This window comes from Rhamphochromis longiceps, linkage group LG11 (genome assembly GCF_057381845.1).
Source record: "Rhamphochromis longiceps isolate RC_006_pf linkage group LG11, R_longiceps_female_GT1.1, whole genome shotgun sequence".
Classification (NCBI taxonomy): domain Eukaryota; kingdom Metazoa; phylum Chordata; class Actinopteri; order Cichliformes; family Cichlidae; genus Rhamphochromis; species Rhamphochromis longiceps.
This window is the reverse complement of record NC_140567.1, coordinates 23,597,484-23,613,647: the sequence shown is the minus strand read 5'-3', so window position 1 is coordinate 23,613,647 and position 16,164 is coordinate 23,597,484. Positions and strand designations below refer to the sequence as shown.

The window sequence follows — 16,164 nt, the reverse complement described above, 5'->3', positions numbered from 1 at the left end:
TGGTCAATATAAGTATCTTTAAATAAAACCAAGCTATAGAAACTAAACGTGTTGTATACCAGGCTGTAAACACTGTTATTTCTGCTGTAGATTTGTGCATTTTAATATCAGACTGACTCGCTTTTGGAGCCAACCTCAACTCGTAGTGAAGTGGCGGCAGTTATCAAGTGCATTCACTTGACATCCTGGGAGGCCACTGGACTATTATATGTGTGCGTTAACAAGCAGTTGAACAGGTGAACCTAATGAAGTGTATTTTGTACTGCCATCTATATTGATTTATATCATGTCTTCTATGCATTTAATGCTTTTCACATTATTTTAATTTTGCATAGAATTTCAAATAAGACCAACTTAACCTAATGCTGCAAAGAAATGCACCAGTGCCCCAGCCAAACTGTGATGCCGGGGGCCCCAGAGCTCTACACAACAGAGACGCAACACTGGTTAATAATGCTGGGCTGTGAAGGAGGCCCCCAACATCTGAGCTGATACTGTGTCTGAATAATGGACGTTCCCACTGAAATTTGCATTTAACTGAATTACCACACACCAAAATGATACAAGGTGAATGTGGGGCCCTGGAGGAGCTGAGAGCCTTGTTTGAATTATAGTCCAACCTCAGCAGAAACTCTAATATTATCTGAGGCCTGAGCACGACGGGAAACCATCTAGTCATTAGACGCTGTGTAGGATTAAAGAAGATATGTCAGAGGATTTTCTTTTTCCTGCACATACATTTTGCCAACTGTGCAACTAGTCAGTTTCACAATTCAGTTTTTTCACAGTGTGTGCAAAGAGCATGTTTTTTTTGTGGACTTTGGGGGGTCTGGTTGTTGTTCTGTTATTCTTTAGAAGGTGCCTGAAATACTTTTTTTCAGTTGACTAAAAAGAAAAAGACACACAAAGAGGAGGTTAAGCTCGTTTGATATGACCACACACACACACACACACACACACACACACACACACACACACACACACACACACACACACACACACACACACACACACACACACACACACAAACCCTCTCCAATAAACTTACGCAAGTGTGAAATGATTAAAACAAATAATCATGACACACTCAGAAACAGTTATGAAATAGCTGAATAAACCTTTGCATCATTTAAACATGCCCGAAACCACATCTATGCCAAAGACTTGGCAGCGCACCCTCCCCTCCCTTAGACCCGTATGAACCGACTGGTCCGTCTCGCTTTCCCTCGGGAGGTTTGAATTACCTCCTGAAAACAACCTGGGGTCAAAGTCCGAGGTCAGCCTCTCCTCAGCTTACTCCTCCAAGGCTGCACCGGTCTCTGCACAGTGTACTGAGATGTTTATTCAGTGTGCACTGAAGACGACCGGTATATAACAAATGAACTCTGGTGGACTGGATTTCTGAATGAATACACTTTGCACTGCACCTTCAGTTTACAGTGCAGGGCTCCGAATCGATTCTAAGACAAATGTTATCTTAAATAACGTCTGGATTGCAAATAATATAATATTTATTCTGTAACTGGTGATAAATGGCCTGGGATTATCACTTTCATTTCCTCCACATCCTAAACGCTTTATTTTGTCACATAAGCAAAAGTAAATCAACTGGATTGTCAGTTTTAAATGGTTATCATGCATCGTGGAAGTCTCTCGGTGCAGATTCTCGGCACACCCTGAGCTTTTCTGTCAGCTTTTCTTTTTTACTGCCTCTTGATTTCTAAAGTCTGCTTTGGTTCAACAACAAAAAGACAACACAAGCACCAGTAATGGGATATTAGAGCATGGGCGTCTTCTGCATGAGTTGGCCCAAAGTCATGCAAGAAAACTCAAAACTGGTGCTTGCTTCAAGAGCCTTTCTACTTCAGCTTTCCTAATAAAACTTTTTCTACAGTGACTTGTTGAGAGGGGAGAATGTCAGCTGTAAATATTTGCACGTTCCCAGGAGGGTTAATTTATTCTCCTTGCTTACTAAACGGTCCTGAGAGTCAACATGACCTCTGACCTTCCCTTGAACCCTAAAACTCCTCCCTCTTGAGAGCGAGTCGACAGGTTGGCTAGAACAATAAACCAAAATGCCTCTTCCACACAGATTCTCTTGGCTGAAGAAAGAGCTTCTTTCTCTGGCCTCTGTCTGCTCTCTCTAGGTATCCCACTCCAATGAGAAGCAGGATAGGAAATCAGGTCAGCAGTGTGCTGAGCATAGCAGGAATACTTTGGAGCAGTCCGAGGCCAGCCCGAGACTGTACGCCACTGTGTCGAGCTGCGAGCTATCTGTTTGTCTTTGCGAGTGTGACTTCCGCAGCTTGGCACAATTTGTCGGCTGGGTGCGAGTGTGTACATGCTGGAGCATCCATTACTTTGAAATTAGTCTAAAGCCAAGTGCAAGGGCACGTTTGAATCAAAGGCGAGAACGGCACACTGGCGGATTAGAGTGGAGCCCGGCTGACGGGTGGAGAGAGCAGCCAGCTCAAATAAGGATACCCAAAAACTCTTTGAGTATAAACTAAGAGATGGCTCTTAGCTGAACAGAGTTACTGGACCCAGAAGAATTACTGGAAATGGAGATGGAGAGAAGAGAGAGCAGCCTGGGTGGGCTGAGGTTTTGGGGGTATCCAGTCAGAAGCAGAAAGCTTTCTGACAGTTTTATTCCGCTGTCCTATTAAGAAGTAACTTTTCTTTTTTATTTGATTGTTACTCGGCAGCGCACACAAGAAAACGAATCCCCTCCCCACCCGAGTGCATGATTTGCTTGCACTGATGCTGCAGTGCCGTCATATGTTTGCTTGAAACTTTTACCCCGATCGGCACACCTGTTGAACAGAGTATAGTACTAATGATCTAGGGATATTCCCTCAGGTGGTAATTTACAAGCCCCTATCCAAACATTAACATGACTCAAAGGCATGGGAGCATGCACGTGCACAGACGACGTGCAGTACTGAAGTGTGGAAATTGGAGGGAGTGGGAGTTTACTGCAGGTTAAAGACTCTAAATTGGGAATGTGTGTTAGAAGAAGTGGTTGGTCGAGGGTCTCGACCGCTGGGCTCCTGTCACCCATTGGCTGTGAGCCTCACAGACCTCCTGTCATTGTTTTCAGTGGCTTCACTTTCTAAGAATGCTCTGGCAGTTCTCATATTTGTCTCCCTTTGCTTGCACACACTCTTTCTTTCTTAACACTATCTAAAACACACACTAACATGAAATGCATGAACACAGGCTGCTCGCACACACACACACACACACACACACACACACACACACACACACACACACACACACACACACACACACACACACACACACACACACACGCACACACACACACACACACACACAGGTTATTTATAACAGGGTGGAAGGGAAAGGCAGCGCGGCCTTGCAGGGCCTATTTTGGGAGATTGAGCCCTTCAATCACTCAGGCTGACAGCTTCTCAGTGATACCAGGAGAACAATACAGAGCAGCTTGTTTATCTTCCTCTAGCCGTCCTGTTAGACTCTGCCTCCATGCCTGGGTCATTGCCTCTCAGTCTGCCTGCCTCCCACCAGGAAAACGGGACTTCCAGGACAACGGCGATCTCCAAATCTGACATTTCACAACCACAAAGTGATTTTCCATTATTACCTCCCCCCAGCCCGGATGTTTACAGTAAGCAATGGCTTCAAACAAAAAACCAAAAAAAAAACCCCAAAACAAACATCTTAAAGTATTATTTAATAAAAGCTTAATGCAAAAACTAAACTAAATCTGCTTTTGGATCATATTGATCCAGCATTAGAGCTCCTGCAGATTAACTACCTTAGTGACCAAATTATGACCGTCGTCATTTCTCAGATGTGAGGATTGTCCTTGTCAAAAATGATTTCAAGTGAATCACTTTGAGATTTTTGTCCAAAGATGTCATCTTGGGTTCTGGGAAACTATGTGAAGCATATTTTTTAATGTCGTTAGAGACCGATTCAAACGTCACTAAATCTTGATCAGACTTTATATCGGTGAGAAGGAAGTCCACGTTATGTGACCTTACATCCAAACCCTGTTACTTATTTTAAGAAGATGGAGAAAAATGAAACAACTTTGAGTAGATGAATTAGATATGGACTGGCATTTAAACAGTGCTTTTCTAGTCTGAGTCAGAACATAAAGGTCTTTACATTACAGCGCTTTCTTCTGGGAATTTTAGGATCTTTATCTAGCTCGCATCCACAGATACGGCCAAATCAGAGTCACCCAGCCTAACATGCGTGTCTTTAGACTCTGGAACAGATGGACAGTTCTTTATGACTTTCCCATCGGGCTTATTCCAACATTAAAATGCTGAAGATATCCGTTCATGTCATTATGAATGAATTCTCTTCACTGTCCTTCCAAAGCAAAAAGCTTTTCCGCAGCAGCCTTACTTGTGGTAAGTCTCTCTAGCTAAAAATAATTTCCTGTGAACTCTGTTCGACTCCACCAGTTGAATGAAGGATTGCTTTGTGTGTGTGTGAGAGCAGAGATAGTAATGATGGAGGATGGGCACAGTGGGGACATGAGGAGTGCAACAGGAGGCTGATATAGTTATCTGGTAAAGATTAGAGCGGTGTTTACTGGAGTTAATGGCCTGTGTCATCACTACGCAACTACTGTGCAATGTTGGCGGGTGGCTGTGGCGTCTGGGTCGCATTTATTGCCCCATTTTGGACAAAGCCTCCAGCAAAGAGAGCCCAGCCTTACAATAGACCTATAATCAACATGATGAATACTGCAGGACATCTAGGATCGCAACTGTTTGAGTCACATTCGGACTATTCAGAGGTCTCATCAGTCTGACAAGTACAAAGATGTTCAGTTTTCTGTTATAAAAGGCAAAGAGACTTTTACAACTTCAGTTCAAAACCTGTGAATCAATAATCCAATAAAGCTGATTTTCTAATAAATGACTAACACAGTGTAGTGTCTCTGTGTAGCTGTCTGCTTTAAAAACAAACCCAAACGTCCTCTAATGTTAACTGTTATAATTAATCAACTATTCATTCCATGTTATCAGACCTTGTTTCAGCTGTATATCATGTCTGTGATATAATAACTGAGATTCAGGAGACAAACATGTTTGATAAATCCTGTAAAAGCACAGATTGAGTTTATGAGTCCATTTAGATCCGATTTAGGTAAAAATGGTATCTGCTGTATTGTAAGGCCGTCTGGTTCTCCGCTACAAGCAGCTACCATAATCATCTAAGAGGCTGATAAGTTGTTTAAACACAAGGACAAAGTACAGACTCCTTTTTTTATCTCTTTTATGACTCAATATTTTTTTAAACTATGTATAATACTGAGTTTGTTGGTTTTCTATTCTTAAACAAAAAAAGAACAAAACAAACCCCTAACATTTATCACATGTGTTATATCGATTATTCAGAGGACCAGGGACACATTGCTTCTGTTTAACCATTAGCTACACTTGCAGCATTGCTAATAAGATTGCCAGTCGATTCACCCAGCGGATGACTCTAAGTGACTTTGTTCCCTGACCTTCCTACAGGCACCAGCAGTAAATTATTTTTTAGCATCAATGTAAAATGCAGTCATGCAAAAAAAAAGTTTTCACAGGACTCTATGCAGCCCAGGGAAACTGCAAGAGTAAAGTGCACCCTTAGTGCAGAGGGTAAGTAGCAGCCAAGTGCTGCTAATCAACTGATCATCAGCGCGCATAAGCAGCTCTATAAAAGCTGATATTTTGGCAGGTTGAAGCATTCAGGTTTGTGGAAACACAATAAAACAATCCAGGAGCGGATGTCCCAACAAATTCCTCAAGGTCAGACCATGCAATGGTCAGAAGCCACTTTTGGCTGCTCCCTTCCTACAAAGGGTCACCACAGTGGATAACTCTGAATTTTACACTGGATACTCATCAATGGTGACCTTTTGCTTGCTAGACAAATGTTCAAACTATGGAGCCAGTGCAAGAAACCCAAAAACCTACGTGTCAGACTGTCAGTTAGCATGTTTAATGTTAGCGTTCACGACTGTACAATTAGATAAAGACTGAACAAACATGGCTTGTTTGCAAAGGTTTCCGGGAAAAGGTCTCGTCTCAGCACGACTTAGAGTTACAAAGCTACATCTGAAGAAAACATATCAGCAAAAACACATCATACCAGCTGTCAAGCACGGTGGTGGAGGGGTGATGATTTTGGGCTTGTTTTGCAGGTATGGTTGACCATGAACTCCTCCATATACCAAATTATTCTAGAGCCATACGTAAAGCCATCTGTCCAACAGCTAAAGCTAAAATCTGGGTCACGCAGCAGAACAGTGGCCCCAAGCACAACAGAATGCCTTAAAAATGAATAAAGTACTGCAATGACCCAGTCAAAGTTTATTGCTCCTAAAACTGGTTCCAAGAGTTGTTGGGGTGCACAGCCCTGTGAAAACTTTCCCTTTCACATGACTCCGTTTCTCCACTTACTAGTTGGGCAAAAAGTTTGCGGGACAATGAAAGACTTTAAATTTGGCTGTATGTAACGTAATAAATAGACACCATTGACATTTACTTTTTTATAATTCAACATTCCCAACTTCTCACAAGCATACAGTACCAGCCACAAGTTTTGCCAGTCACCTATTCTGACTCACTGCAAATGGAAGTTAAGCTTTCTTATTATTGTCTTATGTCTTTGTATTTCTCTTTAAGCCATTAGCTGTTATTTCAGCTGCTGCTCTGTCTGATAATCATTTTTGGGTCTCAGCGGGGATGCATCCACAGCTCAGCACAGCTCTCTTTCAGCCACAGGTTTCTTATGAGACATGTTTACTTTTTAAATTAACAACCGGCAGAGATGTGTGACAAGAAGTAGGTGCAGCTCCGTAGAGCTGTCAGTGCGGCTGTCATTTTCAAGGCTGTTAGCACAGCAAAGGATATTTCCTTCACCTCCATTGTATTAGAAAGTCCACAGATCTCAGATTTATATCTCAGCAATAAAAAAAAAAAAAGAAGCAAAAATAACTAACTGGCAAAAAATGTGTGTTTAATGGTGTTTCTATGCAGTCTAATGGGATAAATGTTCCCATTAGAATCATTCTCTGTTGGGGTCACAGCAGCTCAGGTGGTAGAGCGGGTGGTCTATCATTCAGGAGGTCGGTAAATTGAATCCCAGCTTCTCCAGCCTGTCATACTGAACCCTAAGGTGTCACCACCGGTGCATCCATCTGTGTGTGAATGTCCCTGCATGAGTGAGACTTGTGGTAAAAAGCGTCAGCTAATTTACTATTTGATGCTCAAATTACCTGCCTGTGTTTGCACTCTCGCTTCTAGTCAGATCTGTGCTTCAATTAAACGTACTTTCAAACCAGCTCCAGCAGAGAGCTTTTACAAATTTGCCCCAGCTTCCCTCTCTGCGGCCCACTAAGCGATGTCGGGAGGACCTGAACACGGTCACTCTACCTGTCTCACAGTGTGCTTTGTTGAAGCGGTTGCTTTTGTCCAGTCAACTCAGATTATTCTCTCGGGGCTCACACCTCCCACTCTCCCTCTGTGTCATTGTTGTGACTGATGTCTTTTCCATCCTGCTGCCCTCTCTCAATTAAAAAGGAAAAAACCTCCAATTCCTTTGACCTTTACCTTGACTTGGCTGTTTCCACTAAACACACATGAAAACACACAGCCCTGACACAGCTGCTCTCTCTCCTATTTTAGTCAAATCTCCCTCTGTGTCCTCCCTTTCTTCCAGTCTTTTAAAGGTATGCCCGGCTTTCTGCTCAGATAGCACCGCGCATGCTTATATAAGCAGGAGGTTTGCACGTTTGATGGCTTATAGGGAACAAATTGCATTGGTAGCTGAGTAATGCCACAGCAGTATAATCTCTTCAGTTCAGTTCCTCCTTCCCCAAGGGACCACTACCCTAGCCTTTACAACAGGTAGCTCCACCCAAGTGACTGACCCTTAAAGTCTAAACCTGCATAATCTCCATAAGAAACTATATAAAGAACATTTTAAGCATCCTGTAGAAGAAAAAGTGAGATTTGAAGAGTCTGGGGTTTCATCTGTACTTCTAAACTCATGGATGGGACACTGAATATTAGCTTATGGCTTTTATCAGTATACCAGTTAATTTTAAAACTCATTTAGCATTTCTAGACTCAACCCTGCTCTCATTACATTAAACTAGGCGAGGGCTTTTATTGTGGAAAGGTGTATCATTTATGTTTCTTTATGGGGTTTCCCCACTTTTCCAGGACTGTGTGCCAGTGGAGGCTCTTAACAGGTTGGTTCTTTTCCACTGTTCCCATTATTAGGCACTCTCATTCCTACTGCTTTTGTTGGACTTTCAGTTTTTCTGTTGTTTGCAGACGGCTTATGAGTCACTCATAGCAGGAAGTGGGCTGTGACCTTGTTATCCATCATTGTTCCAAGACTTTTAAATACATGTGTGAGTCATCGAATGCAAATTGGTAATTATAGCATGTATTATTATTATCATTGTATTATTAATGAATGTGATACAGAGTAAAACCTTTTTGGGTAGAAAAGATGGAAATGTAGCTCTAGCGAAATTCATTCATCATCCACTTTGTTAGAGAAAATATCCAGTGAGCAGCAGTTTGAGGCAAAATGCTTTTTTGACGTCAGAGCTGATAGTAAGAAAATATGACGCATCATTTCATAAAGCTCATATCTCACACTGGTGTCTTGAACATGACATTGAGTTCAATGTATGCAAATGGACTCCACAGTCACCAGATCGCAATCCAGTACAGCACCTTTGGGATGCAATGGAACAGGAGATACACATCATGGATGTGCAGCCAACAAACCTGCAGCATGTGTGATACGATCGCATCAACATGGACCAAAATCTCACATTTTGAATCTGTCATGAGAAATTAAAGCAGTTCTGAAAAGCAAAAGTGGGGGTGGTGCAGGTACACACGTGTACCTTATCAAGTTTATTACTGTAAGTTTGTAATAAAGATGCTTAAAAAGAGCCAAAAACTATAAGACAAGTATAAAATTAAAAGGTTTCGCTTTTTTATGTGACATATTTTAAGTGTGTTAATTTCTTGGTTACTAGTGATTATACTGCAAACGGTTGTGTGTCCATGAGGATACAACCTACTATAACTCACACATTTTTGTGTAAACAGTAAGAAGTGTTGGATAGCACCGCCAGAGACTGAGTGTAACTTTTCACATTTCCTTTGTGTTACGTTTCCTCTCAAAAGGCTGAAAAAAGGTTGGAGCAGAAACCACAAAGGGTTCTCCTATGGGAGCAGGTGGCAGGACTCTGTGCTTATAGTTGGCACCATTATTTCTAAGAGTGTGGCGATCCTTAAATAGCCTTAAATCTCTCTCTCTCCAGTCTCTTTTTTGCAGGACAGTTTAATCAGCAAATTCCATTAAAGGACAAAATCAGCAATGAGTGCAGAACATAAACATCAGTGTTTTATACTTTTATTCCAACTTTAACCAGCCGCTTCTTCAGACAAAGCCAAAGTGCAACAGACTGAACATGTAAAACAAACATTTCATCAGTGAGTCATTATTTCCAGGACATCATCAAAACTCATCGAGGTTGCTTCTGGTGTCCCGTAGCTTTGTGAGGGACATCAGCACCTCCTCTGTCGGCCTCCTGCCCAGCTGTTTACCCCCTCTGCTCCTCACGTTCACTGTTCCACTCTCACGCTCCTTATCACCCACCACTGCACAGAAACACACACAAAAGACTGTCAAATATGTCAACAGTACTGAAAAACAGTCGCAGTCTTTAGTATTTTAAGTAGCCTCTTAGTTATTCATCTTTACCAAATATGTAGTTATACTGGGCGAGCTGAGCAGAGCGGATCTTCTTATTTAAGGTGGCTCCCTCATCGTCATTCAGATCTGCCATAAAGCCAGCTTCATGGAACTGCTGGACCACCTTAACAGGAGAGAGAGAGGGATTCATTCTTTTAAGACTGTATCTGTAATCTACCTCTTATATTAAAGAACAAATTAATCATGGCAGGATGAAAGTTCACTTTGTCTGCTTATGCACCCGAAGCAAATTTCCATCAGACACTGACCTGCCTGCCGTACGACTCATTGTTGCCCCCCACAGGAATAACTGCGACCTGAGCCGGAGACAGCCACAGAGGCCTGGGTGAGGCACAGAGGGGGGGTGACAGGTTAGCGTACAGCTACAGGACAATAATCCCACTAACGGGGTACATTCAGATTTTGTGCATTATCATCTTCTCACCATTTCCCTCCAAAGTTTTCAGCCAGTATGGCCATCATCCTCTCCAGCGATCCCAGCACTGCTCTGTGGATCATTACTGGTCTGTGCAACTGTCCGTCTCGTCTGAGAGAAAGGTTACAAAAAAAGAGATCAGGAGGTGGTGCAGCGTGGCCAAGCTACAGACACAAATACTCTTCTTGACAGTATTGTGAACTTTACATTATACTGAAGTGAAGTAGCTGAGTGGAAGTAAATATGCAGATCTCTGTTGCTTATTTCTAACCTACTTTTCCTATAAACTGTTCTACAATGGGACACTAATCTATTGTTGAACATATAATCTAATCAGATTATAATCAAAAACACTTCAGTAGATGTGGACCAAATTCGACACACTTGAGCTGATAAATCCAATAAAGTGCTAATGTTTCATCATCAAATTAGCTCCCAAAGTTAGACTTGTGCCATCTTATCCCGAGTGATTACTGGAGATAGATATATATATACACACAAGGATGAATTCTCAACAAAAAGAAGTGGCCAACTGTAAAGGAGTAGTGGTTTAAATCAGTGCAGGAATGTTAAAGAGATTGAATGCCAACTACTGAAATTTATGAGTGACTCACCCGACATACTGAAGGTCAAATCTGATTGGCAGCTGGAAGTCCAGCTGGATCGTGGCACACTGGTGCTGTCTGCCAATAGCATCTTTGATCAGGATGTCAATCTGATGAAACATGAAGGCGTGCGTTATTACCGGGCTTCACTTTTCCCTTCCAGTTTAGCGCTCTGAGACAAAGTACCTTTTTGTGCACTGAATCATTAGAAATGGGTTTCTGAGAGAAGCTGATTAGCTGCTTAGATTGTGGTTTAAAAATCCTGGATACACGTTTCTCTGTTTCAACGAGCGGTTAAGCTCAACCTGACTTCACCCATCGCCTCCTCTCAGTGCTTCCACATGAGCACGCTGACGTTTATCTGAGGCCGACTTCTTCTTGGAAAGATAAATTAAGTCTCAACCCCCCCCCCCCCAAAAAAAAGCAAAGGTCATTGCCGCACTGTCGTTTCAATTTTATTTAAAAATAAACAAAAACAAACAAACAAAAGCAAACGCACACAAAACCTCTAAATATTCTGTGAACTACAATAATTCGTGTCTGTAGTTTCTCTGTGCAGAGCCGAAGCAGAACAAAGATGTCTTAATCTGCGTTGCAACATAAATAAATCCCCTTTAGAGGAATTAAAATCATTAAATCTAATTTTATTATTGTCAAAACTTGAGAAATGCTCTTGTTTGTTGTTCTCCCAAGATTTCAGAGATAATGAAGAGAAAATGTAAGCTTGGCTCTGTATCAAATGGAAAAATGATCTACCTGCCAGTACCTCTAAGCTGATGAACACATTGTTACAGGCTTGTGAGAAACAAAGGTTTCACTGGACTACTGTGGAAAAAACTGAGTGCAGCCCAGTATTCAGTAGCTGGTAGAGCAACAACTGTAGAGTCCTAGCCCACTCTCCTTTACACCGAGTTTCAATCAGGTTGAGGTCTGGACTTTAACTGGGGTATTGTAGATTTGCTGCAGTGCATTAAGTTGTTGTCCTGTTGCATCTGGTCATCTCAACAAGGGGCCCAGGCCCTGGGGCCCCAGAACAAGCCCAAATCATCACCCCTCCACCACCGAGCTTGACAGCTGCTATGAGGTGTTTGTGCCGATATGCTGCGTTCGGTATTTTGCAAATGTGCTGCCGAGCATTATGACCAAACATCTCCACTTTGGATTCTTCTGTCTAAAGGACATTGTTACAGAGGTCTCTGGTTTATTCAGAACTTTGCAAATCTAAGCATTGTTTTTTGTTCTTTTTAGATAGAAGAGGCTTTCTAAACAAGTCATACTTGTTCAGTCTTTTTATAACTGTACTGTCACAACTTTTAACATGCTAACTGAGGACCGTAGAGTCTGAGATGTAGACCTTGGGTTTTTCTGAACATTGCATGGACTGACCCTGGGGTGAATTTCCTGGGACGTTCACTCCTATTGTGGCCAGACCAGCCAACTGTCAGAACTTCTGCTTTAAAAGAAGTGGCAACACTTTCTGATGATCAGTCAGTCAAGTGCATTTGATTAGCAACAACCCAGCTGTTAGACTTAGTTTTTAGTTGGACTGAATTAGAGTCATGTTTTTTTCCAGTTTGAGGATACAAGTCAGGCAGTTAAGACTCGGAAGTTGCTATACCTGATAAAGAATTTTCCCACATGGAGACCACCCTAAAACCATTTCTTGGCTTGCTTTTGAGGTGCTGGTAGCTGTCCCAAAAGTAGCTGCTTCCACCATTTCTGAGTCAATATGCTAAGCTAATCAGCTCTCCTGGTAAATCTTTAATAGTGCTTCAACATAAAAAAAACCCCAAACAAACAAAAAGAACCAAAACAAAACAAAACAAAACACACATTCCCTTAAAGTTTTTTACATTAAGGAGGAAGTGACTAAACTGATGTCACGATGCTTTGGTGTAAACAAACAGTGATAAACAACATTTACTCCTGAGTCCATTAAGTGCACGTCTTCCTTCTCACTGACCTTTGGTCCGTAGAACGCTCCGTCTCCTGGGTTTAATTCCCAGCGTTCACCAAACTGCTGCAGACTCCTCTCTAACTGCTTCTCTCACACACACACACACACACACACACACACACACACACACACACACACACACACACACACACACACACACACACACACACACACACACACACCAAAGTCCACAATAAGCAAGTAGTTGCATGACAGAATATAAGTACATTAAAGCACATTATGATCGCCATGTCTGTGTTTGAACTGTGCAGGCTCAGAACTGTTATGTTAAATTACACTCAATTGAATCAGCTTAGATTGCTGCTGTGCCCATTTAAAAAGTGCTCGGGAGATTTGGAGATATACATCTACCCAACAGCCTGACGCAAAGCAGCTCTCGACTGGAAAGTACCACTTACATAACTGATAGGTTAAGTGGAAATGCCTCCCCCCTGGCTGCCACTCAAGAGTACACATATATACACACACACACACGTTGAACAGCTGTGTCTGTGTAGGACTGCTTTTAGCACACAATATGATGGAGAGTGTGTCAACGTGTCTGTTTACCTGCTCAGCAGTGTCCCACTGATCAGGCTCCCCCAGGCACGGCGTGGGTCGCGTAGACAGCAGGCAGTGAAAGGAAAACCCAAACACTTGATAGACGCTCCTCACAAAGTCCAAACAAGTCACAATCTCTTCTTCCAGCTGGGAAAAAAGAAAGAAAAGTCAGGAAGAGGTCAACATGAGGACATAATAATAACAGAAAAGTGTACACAGCTGAGAGACCAACAACAACTGAGAGTGTAAAAATTAAACCAAGATCGAATTTCTCAGGCTGACATAGTGGTGATCATCATGTGACCACCGTCTCTGAATTAACAAGGTGCAAACAGAAAGGCTGAAGGAACAGTATCATGGGAAGGCTGCAGGACTCCATGTAGGGGATCAGATTTACTGCAGAGCCACAAAGGCTTACATACGGAGGTGCAAAGTCTGAAAAGGACAAAGACCTTCATTCATCCAGGCTAAAGCTTCCTGGAATGTCTCAGGAGTCATTTACACAGCCCATCTAATCACTGAAATGCGGTTCCACGTGGGTCTCGTTTACAGCGTCTGTCCCACTTAAACATGCCTTGGTTTAGAAACGAGAGATCATCTGCCTGTTTGCGTACCTGTTCAGGTGTGCAAAATATGTGCGCGTCATCCTGGCAGAACCTGCGAACGCGAGTGAGACCTCCCAGAGCGCCGGAGAGCTCATTACGATGCAGCGCCCCGAAGTCGGCCCATCGCAGAGGGAGCTCTCTCCACGAGCGAACGCGCTGCTCAAACATCAGGCTGAACACAACAAAGGAGAGTCAGTCTCTGCAAAGGCACCCGAGCACAGGTAGGTAAGGTGTGTGTGTTCACCAGTGTGCAGGACAGTTCATGGGTTTGAGAGCGTAGGTCTGAGAGTCCTCTGATTTCACAGTGAACATGTTCTTGCTGTAGTGCTCCCAGTGGCCAGAGCGCTCCCATAACGCAGTGCTGTATAGCGTTGGGGTCACGACCTCAGTGAAGCCTCGCCTTCGGTATTCACACTATGAGAGGTCAGGAAGGAAGGACTTGTGTGACAATGAGTGGAGGACAGGGTCAAATGGTCACAGGGTCAAACAGCATAGAGACTTTAGGCTAAAAAGGCTGACATCCTGACCGCTGACATGAACACGTATGACCTCAGCATTACAATCAGCAGAGCACGTGTTGATGCGTGTTATTACGTTTAAATGGACAACATTCAATAAATACACACACTCAATGAACAACTTCCTGCATAAGCGGCATTTTATCATTATATAAAACCAACTAAGGTCACAGTTGGATTTTGAATAATCAAATTAAAGCTTGTGGGGCATTTTTTGGTTTTAGTTGCATAAGCGGTGTTGAAAAGGGCCGGAGCTCACTTAACAGGTTTTTTCTGCAAGCAGATAGTTCATTTGAACCATTATACAGTTATTTCTTGATTTTTGATTAAACAACTTTTGATGTACCACAAACAGGCAAACTAACTAGAGAAAAAATGTTTCCTGTGTAATGCTGTGTTCATTCTTTAAAGCCACAACTAAGCAGTGAGAGGCCCAGGCCAAATATGAGGTTTGATGACATGTTTATCCACGACCCTTTGTCCCTGCGCTATATTCATACAGTTTCTTATCTGTAATGCTTTCTACAGGTGTAACAAGGCTGTGATGGTGCAGTTCTAGGGGATTCAAATATAAGCTCAAACAAATAATTCACCTTAATGAAGTCTGTGAGTGTGCTGTAGATGTGGGCTCCTTTAGGCAGAAAGAAACAACTTCCTGGACTGACTTCATTGAAGAAGAACAGCTCCTGGTCCTGTGGAAGAACATGAAAAGGTTCTTATTTCACTTTTTAAGATGGCATCATCTTCTGTACCCATGTACGGTTTCCGTCTTACCGTCCCGATGCGTCTGTGGTCCCGCCTCCTCGCTTCCTCCTGCTCCCTCTCCCACTCCTCCTTCTCTTTCTCACCTGGAAAGGCCACACCTAACAGTCGTGTCAAACCGGAGGACTCTGTCTGGTTGGCCAGGGTCACAGAGGACAGCTGGAATGGTACAGAGATGAAAAGTGGGGAGAAAATAATAGGTGAACATGGACGTGGCAAAAGAGAAAGTTATGAGAGGGACGGATGGCCGTGTGTTTCTAAGAGCCCAGAACAGAAATCTGGCCTCTGACAAACACAACATCCTGCTGCTGATATTTCCAGGCCCTTTCTGTTGTGGAATCCCAGTCTGCCCAGTGACAGCTTGGTATGGAAACTTTCCTCTCTCCCTGGATCAATATGGATGAGGAAAATTCCACTCACACAGCATGTGTCCCATCTGAGAGAGAGCCACGAAGGTCCAAATAAAACAGATTTTAACTGATGAGATGGCACTGCCTCTTTCATTGCAGTCATATAGTGTTTGAGTGTGAAAAATCGTGATAGCACTGCCATATGAAATACAGTTTTCATAGGAATAGAACAAATTCTTGATTTGCTTAAGAAAAGCAAAACAATAAAATAGATAAACTGGCAGTGAAACACAAAAACACAAAAAGAGAAAACAGAAAGACGAGCAAAGGACTGAATACACTGACTGGATACACAAACACATACCTGCAGCATCTTGAAGACTGTGAGGAGGCCTGTGTGTGGGAGGAGGGGGCCGTTGCAGACCGCTATAGTGTCTCCACACCTGAGCCACACAGAATGGTTGAAACCAGTTAATTTACTGGTGAGTGTTTTAAATCACTGGCAGGTAAGAAGTTTTCCTACGTGCCTGTATACTGTGACAGTGGCGCCATTCATCTGCTCTTCAGCAAACTGCAGCCTCAGCTTACTGCTC

At 42.8% G+C, this 16,164-nt stretch overlaps 1 protein-coding gene across 2 annotated transcripts in view; it reads right to left on the bottom strand.

The window, feature by feature from the left end:
• Positions 1-9,419: 9,419 nt before the first annotated feature.
• Positions 9,420-16,164, bottom strand: part of tars2 (threonyl-tRNA synthetase 2, mitochondrial) — a 14,649-nt gene continuing 7,904 nt past the window's right edge. For both annotated transcript variants that reach the window (XM_085423053.1, XM_085423052.1), the window contains exons 6-18: positions 16,099-16,163; positions 15,936-16,014; positions 15,234-15,380; positions 15,053-15,151; positions 14,186-14,355; positions 13,951-14,113; positions 13,346-13,483; positions 12,782-12,859; positions 10,828-10,928; positions 10,223-10,324; positions 10,047-10,119; positions 9,787-9,901; positions 9,420-9,683 (exon numbers count right to left, since the gene is read on the bottom strand). In XM_085423053.1, the coding sequence (XP_085279179.1) occupies positions 9,541-9,683; positions 9,787-9,901; positions 10,047-10,119; positions 10,223-10,324; positions 10,828-10,928; positions 12,782-12,859; positions 13,346-13,483; positions 13,951-14,113; positions 14,186-14,355; positions 15,053-15,151; positions 15,234-15,380; positions 15,936-16,014; positions 16,099-16,163 (1,473 nt within the window). In that variant the 3' untranslated portion in view covers positions 9,420-9,540. The remainder of the gene's footprint in view (positions 9,684-9,786; positions 9,902-10,046; positions 10,120-10,222; positions 10,325-10,827; positions 10,929-12,781; positions 12,860-13,345; positions 13,484-13,950; positions 14,114-14,185; positions 14,356-15,052; positions 15,152-15,233; positions 15,381-15,935; positions 16,015-16,098; position 16,164) is intronic.